Source organism: Ochotona curzoniae, unplaced genomic scaffold, assembly GCF_017591425.1.
Source record: "Ochotona curzoniae isolate NIBS_2020 unplaced genomic scaffold, NIBS_Ocur_1.0 contig_2321, whole genome shotgun sequence".
In the NCBI taxonomy this organism is placed as follows: Eukaryota; Metazoa; Chordata; class Mammalia; order Lagomorpha; family Ochotonidae; genus Ochotona; species Ochotona curzoniae.
The window spans coordinates 7,763,123-7,781,187 of record NW_024465421.1 but is presented as its reverse complement, the minus strand read 5'-3'; the positions used below and the strand labels follow the sequence as shown (position 1 = coordinate 7,781,187).

At 52.0% G+C, this 18,065-nt stretch overlaps 2 protein-coding genes across 3 annotated transcripts; one reads left to right on the top strand and one right to left on the bottom strand.

The window, feature by feature from the left end:
- The first annotated feature begins 173 nt into the window (after positions 1-173).
- MBLAC1 (metallo-beta-lactamase domain containing 1) lies at positions 174-11,261 on the top strand. Of its 2 annotated transcripts, XR_005883179.1 has the most exons (2): positions 174-1,304; positions 11,136-11,261. XR_005883179.1 is itself a non-coding variant. In XM_040972917.1 (1 exon), the coding sequence occupies exon 1, from the start codon at positions 352-354 to the stop codon at positions 1,141-1,143; it is 792 nt and encodes a 263-aa protein (XP_040828851.1). In that variant the 5' UTR covers positions 174-351; the 3' UTR covers positions 1,144-2,144. The 2 variants fall into 2 exon arrangements, 1 of the variants encoding a protein (XP_040828851.1); XM_040972917.1 differs by lacking the exon at positions 11,136-11,261 and having other exon boundaries at positions 174-2,144.
- On the bottom strand, positions 5,071-16,746 carry LOC121151854 (NXPE family member 3-like). The gene is made up of 5 exons (XM_040973706.1): positions 16,651-16,746; positions 13,179-13,810; positions 8,894-8,967; positions 8,590-8,802; positions 5,071-5,662 (listed from the first exon to the last, which is right to left on the bottom strand). Exons 1-5 carry the CDS (start codon positions 16,744-16,746, stop codon positions 5,130-5,132), a joined length of 1,548 nt encoding a protein of 515 aa, XP_040829640.1. The 3' UTR covers positions 5,071-5,129.
- Positions 16,747-18,065: the final 1,319 nt, after the last annotated feature.

Genomic DNA, 18,065 nt, shown 5'->3' with positions numbered 1-18,065 from the left:
CCTCCCCCGCGCTCCGCTCCCCTCAGGTGAATCGACGCTCGAGAGAGGCGACACCCAGCTGTGTTCAAGGTAGAAAGCGGTTAGGGTTTGGGCTGAGGGAAAGGAAAAGGAGTGACTTTGGAGGGTCAAGGGTGAGAATTCACCACGGGACTGAAGACGCCGAGGGAGGGCGGGTCCGCGGTGACGGGAAGGTTGGGCAGTACCATCTCCGGCAGGGGTCGAGGGCGAAACCATTCGGACCATGCGGCGGGGCGGCCACGGCAGAGGCGGCGGTTCCGCACGTGGGGACGCTGAGGGGAGGCTCCTCACGGCTCTGTTCCGTTTCTGCCGAGACCGTCCGTCCTGTGCCTCATGAGCACCCTCGTGCGGACCGAGCCGCTGAGCGGGCCGCCGCCTCTGCTGGTGCCCGGCGACCCCTACTCGGTGGTAGTCCTGCTGCGAGGCTACGCGGAGCCCGAGGGGGTGGACGGCGCCATGCGGGCCGACGGCTCGGTGACCCTGATTGTACCTCAGGCCCGGGGCTCGTCCTCCGGTCACCGAGAAGCCGGTCCCGAGCACAGAAGCGCGAAAACTGCCCTAGCCGAGGCGGCTCGCGGCCCCATCCTCGTGGACACGGGCGGTCCCTGGACTCGGGAGGCGCTGCTGGACGCCCTGGCCGGCCAGGATGTGGCCCCGAGAGACGTGACTCTGGTGGTGGGGACCCACGGACACTCGGATCATATCGGAAACCTGGGACTGTTTCCCGATGCCGCTCTGCTGGTCTCGCACGATTTCTGCCTCCCGGGGGGTCTCTACCTTCCCCACGGGCTAGGGGAGGGACGGCCCCTGCAGTTGGGGCCAGGTCTTGAGGTGTGGGCCACGCCGGGCCACGCTGGGCAGCGGGACGTGAGTGTAGTGGTGGCGGGTACGGCCCTGGGTACCGTGGTGATGGCCGGGGATGTGTTTGAGCATGATGGAGATGAGGACTCATGGCAGGCGCTGAGCGAAGATCCCGTGGCCCAGGAACGGAGCCGAAGGACGATCCTTGGCATGGCCGACTTGGTGGTGCCTGGACATGGACCTCCCTTCCGGGTGATGAGGGAGACCTCGCCCACCAGGGGTGAGGGAGAGCCACCAGGAGCAGCCGGTGGGAGCCTACAGTGATGAGCCTGGAGAGAGGACTCCTGACCAGCAGTCCCCCTGCAGGTGCCCAGCATGCAGGGAAGGACCCAGGCAGCGGAGTCTGGATTTTCAGGGAAGGCTGAACGCCCCTCCTGCCCACTGCCATCAGCAGTGTACTGTCTGCAACTGAACTAAGACCAAAGGTGGGCTCAGTCTCATGCATGTGTGACACACCAGGATGTTCTTTTGAGGGTCCCCCACAATTAAAGCATAAACTGCACCGGAAATATTATTGCCCTAATGCGGAGGGGAAACCTGAATAGCAAAATAGCAACGTTTGTGGGACTGCAGATGGGGGTGGGGGACACAGGGATGACTGAGTTGCTTGACTAGTTCACTTGTTTGTTCCGTCTGCGGGAGTTGATATAACACTTGCAAGAGCTCCGGCCACTTCCTGCCCAAGGGGTTGTCATCCAGCAGTGGGCAGGCTGGCCACACCTGTCCCTTGTGGACCACATTTTGTTCAGACAGACAAGTAAACAATAACTGTACTAATGGCAAGTCAAATATCAGGTCATGGTAGAAAATACTTAAAACTATATTTACTACCCTAATCTTGCAGGATGGAGTGGGAGTGTGGGTTCATTTTACTTATGGTGGTTAGGTAAAAACTTCCTCAAGGCAACGACATTTGATCACAAACCTGAGTGAGAAGCCAGGCAGCTCTATGAGGAGAAGGGATGCCAGGTACAGGAATAGCAGGTGGAAGGCCTATTGGTTGGTGTGCGAAAATTTTGGGAAGCCAGGCAGTAAACAGGCTGCAGAATTAGGCAAGGCTATGTGCAGGCCACCGTGAGAGATTTGGACTTAGTGCTAAGGACAATGGCAGGTCCTGGCTTCTGAGCAAGCTGTGATGGCATTGCTTCCTTGTTTTACTTTTTAAAGATTTTACTTATTTTTATTTATTTATTTTAACTGAACCAGTTTCCCAACCGCCACATTACCTGGGGGATAGGGAACTGCCACCCAGTGTCATCTCAGACTCCCCATTGTGAAGTATTTTTGGAGGATTCTGCTCATGTGGTTTCAATAGTTCTGAGATGCTGCTGTCACTTCTCCAAGGATATTAAAATCTTTCCAACGTCGATTGGCTGTTATAGTTCACCTCAGAGTTTTCATTGGCCTGGAAATTTGTTGTCGAAGCTTCACTGGGGTAGTTGATCAATTTGTTCTACCCTTCATCCTTAGCCAACCAATGGGTGCTATGGCCAAGCCCAGCCCTACCCAACACACACTTGGCCCTCACGTACAACGGGGAGCTACAGCTCAGTCAGGGCGACCTCCAGTAACCACTGGGCCAGCCCCCAGCTCTGGTTCCTGTGCCTGCCAGCATGTACAGTGGACTGATCCAGTCTGTCCTCCAACAGCTCATTGAGATCCCAATTCAGCCCAACCAACTCTACTTTCCAGCCTACACTCATGCCAGCGGGTGCTACCACCTGTTAAGCCAGGCCTGCCTCCTGTCCTAGTTCTCATGCTCACCAGTGTGAACTGCAGCCCATCAGAGAGAAACCCACAGACTCCTCATTGGACCCACGCCCTACCCTGGATCTTGCACTCTCTAGTTGGTTCTGCAGTTTAGTTTGACAGGACTTGCCCCCAGTCCCAGCACCTGATACTGCAGCAAAGCCAAACTCACCTGGCCTAATTCTGGCTCATACCTGTACCAGTGGGTTCAATTGGATACCTTAGCCTGGCTCTCCCTCTAACAATTCACATGTAGTCCAACAGGTGTTATGGCCCTACCCAGCCTAGTCTGCCCAATTCCAGCTCTCACACTTGCCAGCATGAGTAGTGGTCCAGCAATGGAATCCCCACTACTCCCTTACGAGGTTCACCCCGCTGCCCCAGTCTCGTGTATGCTGGTGTGTACTGTGGCCCAGTCTGGCATGCCCCATCTAATCTCAGCATTTGCTGTGGGTGCTGTAACCTGGCCCTGCCCAATCTGCTCCTGTTCCAGTTCGCGTTGGTTGTAACTGCTACCCAACCCAGAGCAATCAGCCACAAGTCCTGCCCCTGATGTGAACTGGCTGGTGATGTGGCCAGACCCCAACCTATGCTGCACGCCATCCTGGTTCTCAGATCTGCCAGTGGGTGTTATGAACTGGTCTAGCCTGGCCCACCCCATACCTGAGCCACACATAGGCCCAACCCAACCCAATTCTTACTGTTGGTTGTCACAGCCTAGCCACACCTAGTCCGTGCCCTGACGTAGCTCTCATGTGGCCCAATGGGAATGGAAACCTAGACCAGCCTCTCCTAAATTCACTGGCTCTCATGAGCACCAGTGGATGCTGGAATCTAGACCAGTCTGGCACTCCCCAGACCTTGACCATGCCCATGCCGAGGGACACTGCAGCTACTTCCAGCCAGACCACCACCCCTATTCTGGCTCTTGTGCTCACAGTGGGAACCACAACCTAGCTGGGGCATATTGGGGGTCCTTCCATCCCGCGGAAGAAATCACCCGACACTTGAGAGAGTCTCCAAGGCGCTTTATTCCGATCTTCAGCTAAAAACCGATATGTCCGTTACGCTGACGCCCCTCCTCTGCCAAGCCCCCCGCTTAACTGTCAAACCTGTCCAATCAGCTTAAAGATAACCAAGGCACACCAATCAGGGCAAAGGGCCAATCACAGAGCAGGAAATTGTCAGTGCCCCCAACAGGGGCATCCTTCTAGCTCCCCAACCATGCCTTTTCCCAGACCCAGATCTTGTGTATACCAGTGTTTGTTCCAACCCAGCTCTGCAAAACCCATCCCCTGTCTTTTATTTTTTTAAGATTTATTTTTATTGCAAAGTCAGATATGCATAGAGGGAGGTCTTCTGTCTGATGATTCACCCCCAAAGTGACCACAATGGCTAGAGCTGAGCTGATCCAAAGCCAGGAGCCAGGAGCCTCTTCTAGGTCTCCCATGAGGGTGCAGGATTCCAAGGCTTTGGGCCATCCTTGTCTGCTTTCCCAGGCCACAAGCAGGGAGCTGGATGGGAAATAGGGCTACCAGAATTAGAACCAGTACCCATATGGGATCCCAGCATGTTCAAGGCGAGGACGCTTCGCCGAGCCCCCATCCCCTGTCTTGATCTTTGCCATTGGATGCTGCAGCCTGGCCTGACCCGGCCAACCCGCAATGCCATCCCATTTCTCACTGGTGAGTGCTATAGCTTGGCCTTGCCCAGTCCACTCCCATCCCTGACTCATGCAAACAAGCAGATGTGATGGCCTAGCCCACAATGCCCCATATTCCACCCTGGCTCCTGCATTTAATAGTGAGCTAAGGCTGGCCAGACCCTGCCTGGGTGTGGACAGGTAGAGCTACCCTGCTCAATCTGACCAACACCCTGAATTTCGAGTAAAAGAAATAATTGTTTTTACTTTTTTAAACAAGTGCTCTTGTTTTGAGTGTGCTAGTTTTGGAGGTACTCCAACTCACTTGAGAGACAGAAAGAGGCTTTTAGCCCTTAGTCCAGGCAAAAGGTTTTATTAGGGGATAGAGTCTGACAGACCACCCCCTCATGGGAGATGGCCCAGGACCACTTCCACATGGCAGGGTGGCCACCTGAGGAAAATGGCCGCCTAGGGTGTACAGCATTAGGCTTTTAGGTGTGGGGGATGGGAGAAGACAGCAGCTCTCAGGTGTGTCCAATTTTATGATGTGTAGCATGGGTTCCTATCATGGTGGACTGAGACAAAATCTGGTTGGTTCCTGTAGGGTATTCTGGGCATTCCTGATAAAGCTAGGCTGATCCCTGCAGGGGATTCCAGACTTTTTTAGATGGGGTGTTGGACCTGGGCAGTGGGCCGGTGTCCAACGTAGCAACCATCCTGGACTTACTCTCACCCTGCCTTAGGCTAGCATCCAGAACTGCCTAGTCTAACAGAGCGGAGAACAGATAGAAGTAGGAAGGAGATTGTATGTGACACATGCCTTTCTCTGTTCAGCACAGCCCGTGTCCCCCCAGGAGCATCAGCTGGGGCAGATGAAAGAGAGGAGAAGATCCACCTCATTGCGCACGATGAGCTTCCCTGGATGGATGCTGTCTGGCAGCGCCAGGCTAGAGGTCATTTCCCAAGCATCCACGAAGGCCACACGGAGGCCAGCAAAGGCAGCACGCAGGAGCCGGTTCACCTGGAGGGTGAGCCAGTCACTGCCATACACGGACTTGTAGCCAGTGTTGGCCAGTTTGATGACCACAAGGGTGTGGGGCTCCCGGGCGAGGAGGGCTGTCACGGCTTCCCGGATCCCAGCCAGGCGTTGCACGAAGATGGTTGGAGGGAAGGTGGTGAAGTGAGCCCCCAGACCCAGCACGACCACGGTGTGGGGACCGCCAGCCAGGCCCCTCAGCTCTTGGGCCACGGAGTGCAGGGAGGCCACAGGTGTGCGTTTGGAGCGTAGGGGCCAGCTGTGAGCCCGCCAATGCAGCACGATGCCCTTGCTGGTGTCCACCAGCATCAGGGGCCCTACCTGATAGGTGGCATGCAGATCCACGGGCTTGAGGGCTGTTGGGAGGATAGGAGCGAGAGGGAGTAAGGGTCAATGTAAAGCTGTATTTTGCTTGTTTGATAATACAAAGAATCTAGCATCCCTCTCCTCTTGGCACACAGGTGTCTGGGCTCCAAGTTCTGCCCTCCCTAACTTGCACTCTTGCAGTGACCTCATTCTTCACCTGCCCGGCTCCTAGAACATTTGTCACATTGCTTTCCCTTGGGAAACCCTCCCCTTCCCTAGCGCTGGATTGTCACCCTTGACCAACCATCTGCTCCCTGAGATCAGCAATGTGGATTAATTTTTTGGCTTCCTTCAGCCACCTCTACATAAAGACCCCAAGCTAGAAACTTGGGTTGTCCAGTTTATGTCCTTGCACCACAGTAGCCATTCTAGGAGGCCACTGTTACCTGAGATCCAGTTTTTTTTTCTTTCTTTCTTTCTTTTTTTTTTTCAATAGAGTGCCCAATGGCCACTGGGTGCACTTGCATGAAAAGACCTTTTCTCATAGAGTGGGCATTGGAGAGAATGGCCAGCCCATGGACAGTGTAAGAACTGCTAGGTTATTTAGTCTAGCCCTATTGAGGCAACCGCAGGCAGGACTTGAAAAATTACTGAATGTATAGCAGGCCAGTTTTAAGTAGATTCTGTATAGTCCTTAAATGATGCAATAAATACTTACTTAAATGACCCTTTGCAAAAAAAAAAAAAAAAAAAAAAAAGCTTTCCCAGTCCTGCCATGGAGGCAGGGGCTGCACTCAGGCTAATCCTCCTGCGAGGCTGGAGGCTTCCATCCTTTGAGCAGGAGGGTGGACGACATCCACATGGTTTCTGGGGGTGGGGGGGGGCAGGTGTTTCAGACAACTTTTGCAAGCACACCCTCAGCCTGTTCACCTATTTGTGCCAAGAAGGCTATTTTCTGCTTGTAGGTAGGAAGGCAGAGCAGCCATGTGGTTGGGGGTTTTCCCCTCCATTAGACCCATAACTGCCACTGCTCCCATGGGCCTGCCTCTCTGAAGTGGGGGGAGCAGCATTAGAGGAGAGTGTTGAATATTCATGCTCACTCTTTTTCATCCTTGGCTCTTGGTGTTACTTCCTTCCCTATTAAAGCATGTCCTTAAGACCACACTTCCTTAGGTCATGGAATTTGTTCCAGCCCCTGATGCAGGAACAACAAAGACAACAGCTAGGCATGTTGGTGTAACACTCTTAACCTGTGTTAACTTTGGTTTCCAAGGGAATCAATACTGAAACTCTGAGGGATCTCGTTTTCAGGCCCAGCACCAGGTCTTCAAGTACTTCCTCATCCATGGCATTCCCCCTTAGCGCAGTCTGAAGGGCTCCTACCAGAATGCTCTCCTGTTCCCTGACCCCTCCCACATTCCCTTCCCCACCCCCCACCCCCACCGCCTATGACCTCCCTTTAAAGTTCATCTCATGGTTGCATGGAGTTATCCCATTTCCTCCATTGCTTCTAGAATAAGCCAGCCAGGATTGTCGATTCCCGCTGCACATTTCTGTGTGACTCCCCCTGCCACCCCAACCTCCCCAATGTGTCTTTCTCCACCTCACAGGTTGATTCCCCTATTGTGAAACTCTGCTCTAGAACATTCAGGTCTATGGCTGGTGTCTGTTCTACATGAAGTTCACCGCTTGGAATGCTCACCTTCCATGTCACAGTGACCGATTTGATTCCCAGCTCCTCTGCTTCCGATCTAGCTTCCTGGGAGGCAGCAGGTGATCGTTGAAATACATGCATCCCTTTCACCTACGTGGGAGGCTCACATGGAGTTCCTAGTTCCTGGCTTCACATGTCGTAGGCATTTGAGGAGTGAACCAATGGATGGGCATGCTCTCTCTCACTGTCTTTCTTTCTCTGTATCTCCCTCTCCCTTTTATGTAATATGAAAATAAATTTTAAACACTTCTAAAAAGCATAGCACATTGACAATAAAATTCAAGTCTCCCTCATGTCACAAGAGAAACCTCCCCAAATTGGTTTCTCCACCTTTTATTATTATTATTATTATTATTATTATTATTAAAAAGACTTATTTATTTGAAAGGCAGAGTTACATAGAGAAGAGAGATCTTCCATCTACTGATTCACTCCCCACATGGTTGCAGTGGCCACTGGTGGGCCAGGCTGAAGCCTGGGGCCTAGAACTCCATCCAGGTCTCTCACGTGGATGCAGAGCCCCAAGTACTCGGCCCATCTTCCACTAGTTTGTCAGGAGTGGGGCAGCCAGAACTTCAACTGGTGCTCATATAGGATGCCAGCAATGCAGACAGCGGCTTAACCACCACACCAGCCTCTCTTTACAACTTTTTCCTTTCTTTTTTTTTTTTTTTAAGTCTATGTATTTTTATTGGAAAGGCAGGTCAGATTTGTAGAGAAAAGGAAAGACGGAGAGAAAGACCCTTCATCCACTGGTTCACTCCCCGAATGGTCATTGCAGCTGAAGCTGAGCCGATCCAAAGCCAGGAGCCAGGTGCCTCCTCCAGGTGTCCCACGCAGGTTCAGGATAGCAAGGCTATGGGATTTCCCAGGTCGTAAGCAGGGAGCAAGATGGGAACTGGAGCAGCTGGGACATGAGCCTGCATCCACATGGGATCCCAGCACTTGCAAGGGAAGGATTTAACCATTAAGCCATTGTGCTGGGTCCTCTTTCTACGACTTTTAATTTTTTTTTTTCTGCTGCAATTTTAAAGTGTTGATTGTATTTCTCTAGAACCCACCAGGCCACCAGGAAATCCTGCTTTACCCATGGTTACTTATGCATCTGCTGTCCCATAAGAGTCCCTTAATGCTTCTTCTAGGCATCTGTCCCCCCAACCCAGAACACAGGACTTCTGTCCCATGGATGTGGTTATCTGATTCCTCATGGGCCCGTTTCTCCTGGTATTAGGTGCCCTGCCCCCTTCCCTCACGGATACTCACAGGACACGGTGTCACGCAGATACTCCCACCACTGCCGAAGCGTGGAGTCCCCCATCATGTGGACAATGCGGCCGGTCAGGCAGCCCAGGATGCTGTCCTCGGTGGGGAAGGAGCGGCCTGAGCAGGCCAGTGAGTGCCATATGTTTTGGTAGTAGAAGCCAGAGGGCTTTGGGACCAGGATCCCAGGCTGGCACAGTTTTTGGGGGGATAGGACTATAAATAAAAACCAGCAGTGAGAACAGAACAAGCAAGAGCTAGGGCACAGTCCAGGCATGGGCGTTCCTGCAAGCCCCATGCCACTTACCCAGACTCCTGTTGCCCTCCTTGGCCACCCAGATTGGACGAATGCCCTGCGGAAGGACCTTGTCTGTCACATTCCTGAGAAGAAACCAGTGGACAAGAGGAGCATCCTTAATGGACGTGCATGAGGGGGAAGCATCCTGGGCTCAGGCAGAAAGGGGGAGAGAGGATGGGGAATTCGTGGAGGAAGAAGAGCAAGTGTCCAAGGCAAGGACTCTTGTTTTGGCATTAAGCTCCTGGGAGACTTTGTGGGAGCAGGCAGGGGTCCAGGTCCCTTGTGCTGTGGTCTTGGGTGTTCCCTACAAAACTCAGGTTGAAATTTTAAATGTTTATTCATTTTTTATTTGAAACACACGCAGGGATGCCTACTCTGTCCCCTCCTTTGTGTTTGCAAATTTCTCCTGCTGTGCGTTATCTTCTAATATCCTTTATCATTTAATTGTGGTTATGGTCAGGGTTGGGAGCAGGCTAGACCAGGTTGGGTTGCAACATCTGTTGGCACATGTATGAGCTGGGTCTAGGAGAGGGCTGGGAAGGATCAATTTACAGCACACACTGGCATGAATGAGAGCCAGGGCAGAGTGCAGGCCAGGCTAAGTTGTATCAAAATACATACCAGTTCATATGAGGGACAGGGATGGGCTGGGCTAAGCTGTTGCACCCACTGGCAAGAGTTGGGACTGGGAGTAGGCCAGGCTAAGCCAGGCTATAGCACCTGCTGGTGAATGCCAAGACTGAGATGGGCCATTTCAGATTGGGCCACAGCACCTGCTGGCAGCACATGCTAGACCCAGGGCTGGGAGCAGGCCTGGTAGGGGAACTTTGGGAACTTCCTTGCTGGGCTGCTGCTTCCACTGGTGAGTGAGAGAGCTGGGATTAGGAATGAGCCAGTCTGGGGGTAGAACAGGCTGGTCTATGCTGCTGCACCTGTTGGTATGCATGGGCACCAGAATGACTGCGGGCCAGCTGAGCTAGGCTGTAACACCAGCTGGCAGTACTAAGACTGGGTGTAAATCATGTCAGGCTGGACTACAGTATCCCCTGACAGATGCAAAATGTGGGGCTGGGAACATTCCTGGCAGGGGAAACATGGGCACTCTCCTGTTAGGCTGTTATCTCCCACTGGTGAACACAGGAACCAGGGGCTGGGGCATGCTAGGCTGGACAAGATGGTGACACCTGTTGGGCCTGGTCTGAGGGCGGGTGAGGCTGAGCTATGCTGCAGCACCTATGGTTGTGCATGAGAGCTGGGTGGAATGTTGGCTGGGCCGGGTTAGGCCACAGCAGAAGCTTGCACATGCAAAAACTGGGACTAGGGGCAGGCTTGGGAGGGTTTTGGGGGGGCTGCCCTGACTAGACCATGGCACCTACTGGTATGTATGAGGACCAGGTCTGTGGCAGGCTGTCTGGGCTACATCCACTGGTATTTGCAATGGCTGGTACAGGTGACTGGCCACCGCCCTGCACTGGTTGGTTCATATAAGAGTCAATTCTGAGGTCACCCCAGGCATGGTTTCTTGGGGGACTCCCTGACTGGACTGCTGGACTCAGACCCTGGCCATAGGAAGAATCATAGGATGTGTGATCTGACCTTGGTGTTCATGTGTCAGGACTGGGCCTCCTCAGTTGCTGATATTTGTGCAGTGAACAGCATGTCCATATGCACAGTGGGGACATGATGGCCAGCTCATCTAGGCCAGTAGGAGAATCAACTGCCTTATCAGAGGATAAAAAGCAGAACAGGTCAGACAATCCTCCTGGCCAAGTTTTGTCACGTGTTACTGGGTCTGTGGATGCACTAAGGTGGACGCTGGCAACCAGTAGACCTTGGAAAGATTTTATCAACCCTGGAACAATGAAACTGATGTTTCAGAGCTATCACAACCACTCAAGCAATAACACCGTGGGTACACTGTTCCCCACGACAGGGTCTCTAGGGCATCATGAAAGGCCTGTTCCCTATCCCAAAGTGCTGATGTAGTTTGACAGCCAGGAGCAACCCTCTCCCTTTCCTGCCTTGTGGACACAGGAAAAAAAAAAAGACTAAACATTTGTCCCACCTACTTACTTGACCCTTCCCACCCTAATCAGAGGGACCACATGGGCATACATCCCTCATAACTATTTGAACAATACTAAAAGTAAAATCAAAAAATAAATATAATGAAATACCTTAAGAATTTATGGTTATGTTTCTGTTCCTTTCTTTTGGATTTTCACCTATTTGTTTACTGCTCTGTTCCCAGGGCCCAGGGCAGGACTCTGTGCAGAAGAAGTGCTCAGTTTGAATCCCTCAAAAAGGACAGAACAACTGCACAGGTAATGTTCTGGGTGAATGAGAAATTTACTCAAGCAGGGGAGGTTGTAAGAGGGCAGTCCTGCAAACTGCCAAGATGCCCAAACATGACCTGCACTGAGTGTCAGGGCCTGGAACCTTTAGACATGATGGACAGCAGATCCAGCTGGAGGGGCCTGTCCTCTCACTGGGGCCCAGAACCACACACAGGTTAGATCACTGGACCCTGCGTGGTGGCCTATAAGAAGAGTTCCTGATAGTCGAGGTGCGGTCGGGCCACCTAGGCCCTCTCTGTCTCCTAGCTGCTGGGCCTGTGTCCAGCACCGTGGATAGCACCAGTGCAGGAAGGGGGCGTGTCCAACAGCAGCCAGCACAGCTGCTCCATACTGCCCTTCTTCTAAGTGCTGTGGGGTGCATTAGCCTGTGTGTTCCTTACACCAGTTCTGTGATGAAGATACTCTTGTTATTCACATTTAGAAACAAAGTTAATAAATAGGACCTGGTGGAGCAGGGTCTCAGCCCAGACCAAGTCTCTCTCATCTCGTTTCCCTCAGCTGCATCTCCCCAAGCGGTTCCCAGGATGACTCGCAGATGTGCTTTCTTTCTGACCAAAGCAGAAAGGATGTTTAGTTTTCTCTCTTTTCACTTTCGTAGATGTTTGTTTATTATCATCTACTTGAAAGAATGCCAGGGAGAGCTTTTTCTCTGCTTATCTGTTCCCTCCTGAAATGACTACAATTACTAGGGCTGGATGAGCCAGGATCTTGGAAACCTATCTGGGTCTCCCACACAGGTGGCAGAGACCCAAGCACTTACCTGAGCCATCATCAGCTGCTTCCCAGGGTGCGATAAAGGAAGCCAACTCAGAAGCAGAGTGGCCAGGGTGAAGGCCAGGTACTTGGGTGTGAGAGCAGGAATCCATACTCCAGACTAACCCACTCTGAGACCCTCAACTCGCGTCCCTGGCTTTCCTCTTCTGACCAAGGAGAGCATACACATTGGACTAGAAAGGCCAGCTGTTTCCTAAGTGCTAAGGAGTGAATGCTGTTGGGTATGTTCTAGATAACTGCACAGAACCCCTGGGGAATGAATGTCCCACGGCTGTTTGTATGGGGACACCATGTGTGTGTCTACAGCTAGGCTCTGCTCAGTGCATCAGCCTGGCCAGCCTCCTCTACTCCCCGCAGCAGCCACTTTCACTGCCTACTCTCTCTCCTGAGTGCACTGCCTCTCCAAAAGGGGTGTCCCTTCTCTATCTTTCCTCTTTGCCCCAAACCCGAACATCTTCTGGTAACCTATTTTTGCTGTCTCCTCCGTGCTGAGAAGCCTTCCCTCCTGAACACCAGCTGCCCTGCTCTCCCACCTGAAAAAAAGATGCCCCACTCATCCCTGAGCTCAGCTCCACCGCCCCTGCCCTGCCTCAACCTTCAGCAATCTCCTGCTGCCCCAGAGCTTGGTGTGAGCCGGTCTCTGTCCACACCTCTGTGCACTTGGAAGGCTGGCTTCCCCGAGACCAGACGCCTTCCAGGGTTCATTTCCTGGGCATCTCTCCCATCTTGCTCACCTGGGTCACCACCACCCTCTCTATTCTCTGACCACCTGTGTGTTGTCAGCTTGCAAATTTTTCCTTGCACTGGCCCTCAGAAAGCCAGAGAGGACTGGGATACTTTCTCCTACAGATCCTTGATTCTCCTTCAAGCCTCAGCTAAACTGTCCCCTGTCTTGCCCATCCTTCTCTGTACTTCAGCGAAGCTCTCATCACCCCATATGTTGAGAAAAGCCATGAGGTTCCCCCACCCCTCCATCACTGGGCAGAGTTGCTCCACCCTTATCTGTAAGGACTCAACCCTCAGCAGTGTGAAACCCAGCAGAGTCAGAGCCCAGGAAAAGTGCCAGCAGATGAATGGAAAGGGTAGGAGTTCCAGCAAGACAAACATTGAGGCCAGGATCCAGGAGCTGGGGGAGGCTCCCCAGGTGACACTGGGCTGCTTACCGCGCCATCAGAGCATCTTCATGCAGCGTGGTCACCTTCCAGTAATTGCCAGATGAGTGTCCTACCAGTGAGTTGCAGGGCAGGGTAGGAGGCTGAGCACAGAACCAGAGCTCACCCGAGATTTCATCTTTGTAGCTACAGACAGGTGTTTCCTCCCCAACCGACTCGGGATTCACGTTGCAGGTCACATTTTCTTCGTTACCCTTAGGCCCCCGGAAATATCCCTTGAAATCAACTGTGGCCCAGTAGTCTCTCCAGATTCTCCGCAAGACCCCAACTGCCTCACTGGAGTGAATCAACCTCACGCGTACCAATGCCTGCCCCTCCCAGAACAGGGGGAAGGACAGCAGATAGGTGCCGTTCTCAAAGTCATGCACATCCCCAGGAATCCCCGTGTTTAAGATGGAACCCAACAGCTGTGCCCGAAACAGGTCTCCACCATGGGTCTTGGGCCTGCCCCGGTGGTCCCTGGCTATGAGGATGGCCTTCAGGTAGGTTCCAAGGACATAGCTAGCCTGGGCTGGACTTCTGAGGTGGTAGGTGGAGGTCTTGGGGCTTGTGGAAGCCAGAAGGTCTCCCCCATCTCCTGGGGTTGGAGGCCAATACAGAAGTTGGGTCAGATTTGCCAGTCCCTGTGAGAGGGGTTTTTTGGACTTGTTCGCAGGACGGGGTGCTGGGAACTGAGGGAGACTTCTCTTGGGCCAGGAAACCCTGAAGTACAAGATCTGTGGGTAGAGAAAGGAACCACAGGTCAGTGGGTCATGACCCTGCATTTTCGTGTCCCACATGCCTCATGCTGTATCAGACCTAAAGCAACCACCAACACTCTTCAGTGCCTTCTCAGGTCTGTAGATTTTGCTAAACCCCCTGTCTCCTGTTCTTCCAACCTGCATATCCTCCTGCCGCCACCAGAGGGCGGACTAGACTAGGCATCCCTGCAACCTCCAGTCTTCAGCTCTGCCCTGAACCTCCAAATCCCAACAATTGCTCTTCCCAATTTTGAACTACCCAACCCTGCAGAATATGGAGTCTGTTCACACATAGAAAATGGAGCCAGAGTCTTTCCCATGGGAAGAGCCAATCAAAATTGGCCATGACAGACCAGAACGGGCAGAGCTGTAACACCTGTAGGCCTCATGTGAGCTAGACCAGGGAAAAGCCAAGCTGGGTTGACTGTTCCTATTGGTGCAAGCATAAGTCACAGTGGGGCTGGGTTGGTTGGGCTATGCCACAGCATCAGCTGGCAGATGCTGGCATGGGGGCTAATTCGGTCAAGCCAAATTGCAGAACCACCTGGAAAGTACATAATCTGCAAGTGGGCCCAGTACAGTGGGCACCTCCCTTTGGGTTGCCACTCTGTCTGGTGAGCATGAGAACCAGGACTTGGGCAGGCATGGATAGACAGAGAGTGGTACCTGCGGGCAGGTGTGTGGGCTGGTTGGGTTGAACTAGGTTTCAAGGCCCCTTGACATGTATGAGAGCTGAATGGGATGTGGGACAGACTGGACCAGTCTGTTGCACATACTGGCAAGCACAGGAACCAGGGCAGAGGGTGGGTGTGGCAGGGGTTAGTACAGGTCACTCTGACTAGGCTGCAGCTCCCACTGGTATATGTGAAGGTCAAGTGTGTGATGTGTAGAATCAGGCTTGGCTCCAACACCCATAGTTTTGTATAGAAGACAAGACTGGAGGCAGAACTGACCCAGCATTTGCAACCACCAGCATGTGCATAAGCTAATTGGGATGACGGTCTGTGCCAGACCCTTTACTGGCAAGCACACACAAAAATCTGGTCTGGGATCACTTCAGATGAAGTTTCTTTGGGGATCATCCCAATCAAACTGCTCAACTCAGAACCCTAACCAGGAAGAGAATGGCAGGTTTCATGGTCTGACCATGGAGTCCAGGAGTCAAAGCTGAGCCTCCTCAGTGGCAGAGATGGAGCAGTATATCCAGGTACACAGGGAGGATATGGTAGTACGTTGGAGCTTGCATAGGACACCTGGTACCAGAACAGAGGACAGAACAAATTGATCAGCTGAGTGTTGGCAGTGAAAATCTGGGCAAGTGGAAACGCTAAGGTGGACTATGTCAGCCAGTGGATTCTGAAGAGATTTCATCATGCCTGGAATGGCGAGATTGGCAGCAATTCAGAACAACTGAACTATCAAAACCACTTGAGCAGTGTCCTTGGAGCATGCCTCACACTGGGGACCGTGAGATGGTTGGGAGGGTGGGTGTGGCTTCTGCCTTTGTCTCTCTCTCCTGTTCCCCCAGATACAGGAAGGAAAAAACAAAGTGTGGAATTGTTTCACCCATTTTCCTGTAGCCCTTGACCCTGAGCCCTAATTAATTATGTAAAGATCATCAAAAGAAAAAAAGAAAGAAAATTGGCCATGCAGGTGTCTTGAAAATTCCCTACAAAGACAGATAGCGCCCGGAAGGGCAGAAAAAAAAAAAAAGGAAAAGCCTTGTCAACTCTCTGTTAAAAGGGAGAGCTGACAAAGGCATGGGGCTGTGTCTCCTGCTCTCTGTAGCTTGCTAGAAAAATCCAGACTTCAGAAGGCACATAAGCATAACATCCACAAACATGCAGCCATTCCTTCTAGGGACAGACACGGATCCAGTCATACGGCCCCACAGTAGAATCTGGTACTTCAAGGAAAAAGGGAGACCCTTAAACCTTAGTTCTTAGCTGAGGGCATGGGAAGTGTGGCCAGTAACCAGGATAGGAGAGGAACCCCTCGCTGGGGTTGGACTTGGGGGTCAGGCAGCAGGGAACATGAGATGAGACGCCTGAGCTGAGCCATGAAGGACAAGGGCAAATGACGCAGGAGTAGAAATCTTGACGGAGAGAGCAGAACACACCAAGATGAAAAGTCGAGGACGCACGACATACTTTTCTATCCAATTCTTACAGCAAAAGCCTCCCATCAGAGGACCAGGCAGCGACTTCCTAGTTGTCACACCCAACGGCACAGGAAGTACCACACAAATCAAGACTTCATGCAAATTATGAAATTTGGGTGTGGGCACTATGGCATAGCAGTTAAGTCACTGCTTCGGATGCCCACATCCCATATTAGAACACCTGGTTTGGGGCTAGCATTCTGGCATAGCAGATAGAGCTGCTGCCTATGATGCGGGCATCCCATATGGGCACCGATTTGAGTCCCAGCTGCCCCACTGCCCATCCAGCTCCCTGACAATGTGCCTGGGAAAGCAGCGGAGGATGGTCCAACTTCTTGGGCCTCTGTCACCCACACAGCAGACTCAGATGGAGTTCTTGGCTCCTGGTTTCAGCCTGGCCCAGTGCTGGCTCTTGCAGCCATTTGTGGGTGGTGGTAGTAGTGGTGAACTGTAGAAGATATCTCTCTCTGTAACTCTTTCAAATAAATACAGTGGGAAAAAGAAATAAGAAAGTAACTGGTATGAGCAATATAGGTGGGTAAGTAGGAGGAGGAATACTCACCAAAATTGCAACAACTGAGCCCACCACCATCATCTTGTGCAAGTTGGAGCCTCTGACGGGAAGGTCCGTGGAAGCCTGGGCTCGTTTGTTGGACATCTGGCATGTGGTCAGGCCCTAGGTAGAAAATTTTTAAGGAAAAGATCCACCCAAGAGCTGTGGATCAGCAGTGGCAGTTTCTGCCATTTCCAATCGTACGAGCAGATTATTTAAAGCAATACTCAGCTTTGATTGGCAAAAGGACACCTAACTCCTACCTGAGCTCCTCAGATCAGGGTCTTCCTGAGGGTTTCCCTGACATGAGCTCTGGCCTTTTGTTGTTGTTTGTTTTGTTTTAATAACAGAGAAACAGATTCTTTGGCAACAAGACACAGAGCTTAGCCCAAGACTAGCCGCTGAGCACTTCTGTTTGTCCAGCCCACTCCAAGCAGCAGGAGCTTGAATGGCAGAGGATAGAGAAGTGAGTCACGGAGCCATCCAGGACACCATGTCGCTAGCTGTGGCCCCGGGACAGTAAGGTTCAGGAAAGCTTCTGGAACTCTCTCCAGCTTGCCAGCCCTTCAATAGCTGGCTTCAGCCTCTGCCTGTGGTGGCTCTACTGGGCTGTTGTCTTTCTTTTCCTTCTCAGCACACGTCTTTCACTGCTTTATGAGTTAAAGGACTGAACTGTGCTTTCATAAGGGGAATACCAAAAAGGAAGTGTTACCAAGATAACATTCCTGGATTCCTGGAAGTTAGAATACTCACTCAGCTGTATTTTCCAGCATAGCATTGTAAATATAAAAACCAAACTCTAGGCCTGGGAGAAACCTGTCAGTCATTGGGAGCCAGGGGTGTGTTATGGCTGTATTTGAAAGTCAACTGAAACTAAAAATTAATGAAAGAGGAAGGGTTGGACTAGAGAAACACTTTTGCACAAGGAGAGGACAAAGCAGTACACAGGTGTGTCAGATTGGTAAAATCTGACCACTATGGGCACAAGAGGCAGAACGTGTGCCAGGAAGCCGGATCTGGGTTCAGAAAAGCTCCGTTGTGGCTACATTAGACTGTTTTTTGTGACTATGAGAAAGATCAAAGATAAGAGACTTATGTGTAACTCACAGCTCTGGAGGTTCATGAGCATGGCACCCACCTCAGCTCAGTTCTGGTAGGTGATGTCACAATGCCAGGAGAATAAATGCAAGTGAGAAGCCACATCACAATATAAGGAGCCAAAGAAAGCAGTGTAGGGGACCAACGAGGTGGCCTAGTGGCTAAATCCTTGCCTTGCATCCATGGGGATCCCATATGGGTGCCGGATCGTGTCCCAACTGCTCCATTTACCATCCAGCTCCTTGCTTATGACCTGGGAGAACAACAGAGGATGGTCCAAAGTCTTAGGACCCTGTACACGTGTGGGAGACCCAGAAGAAGCTCCA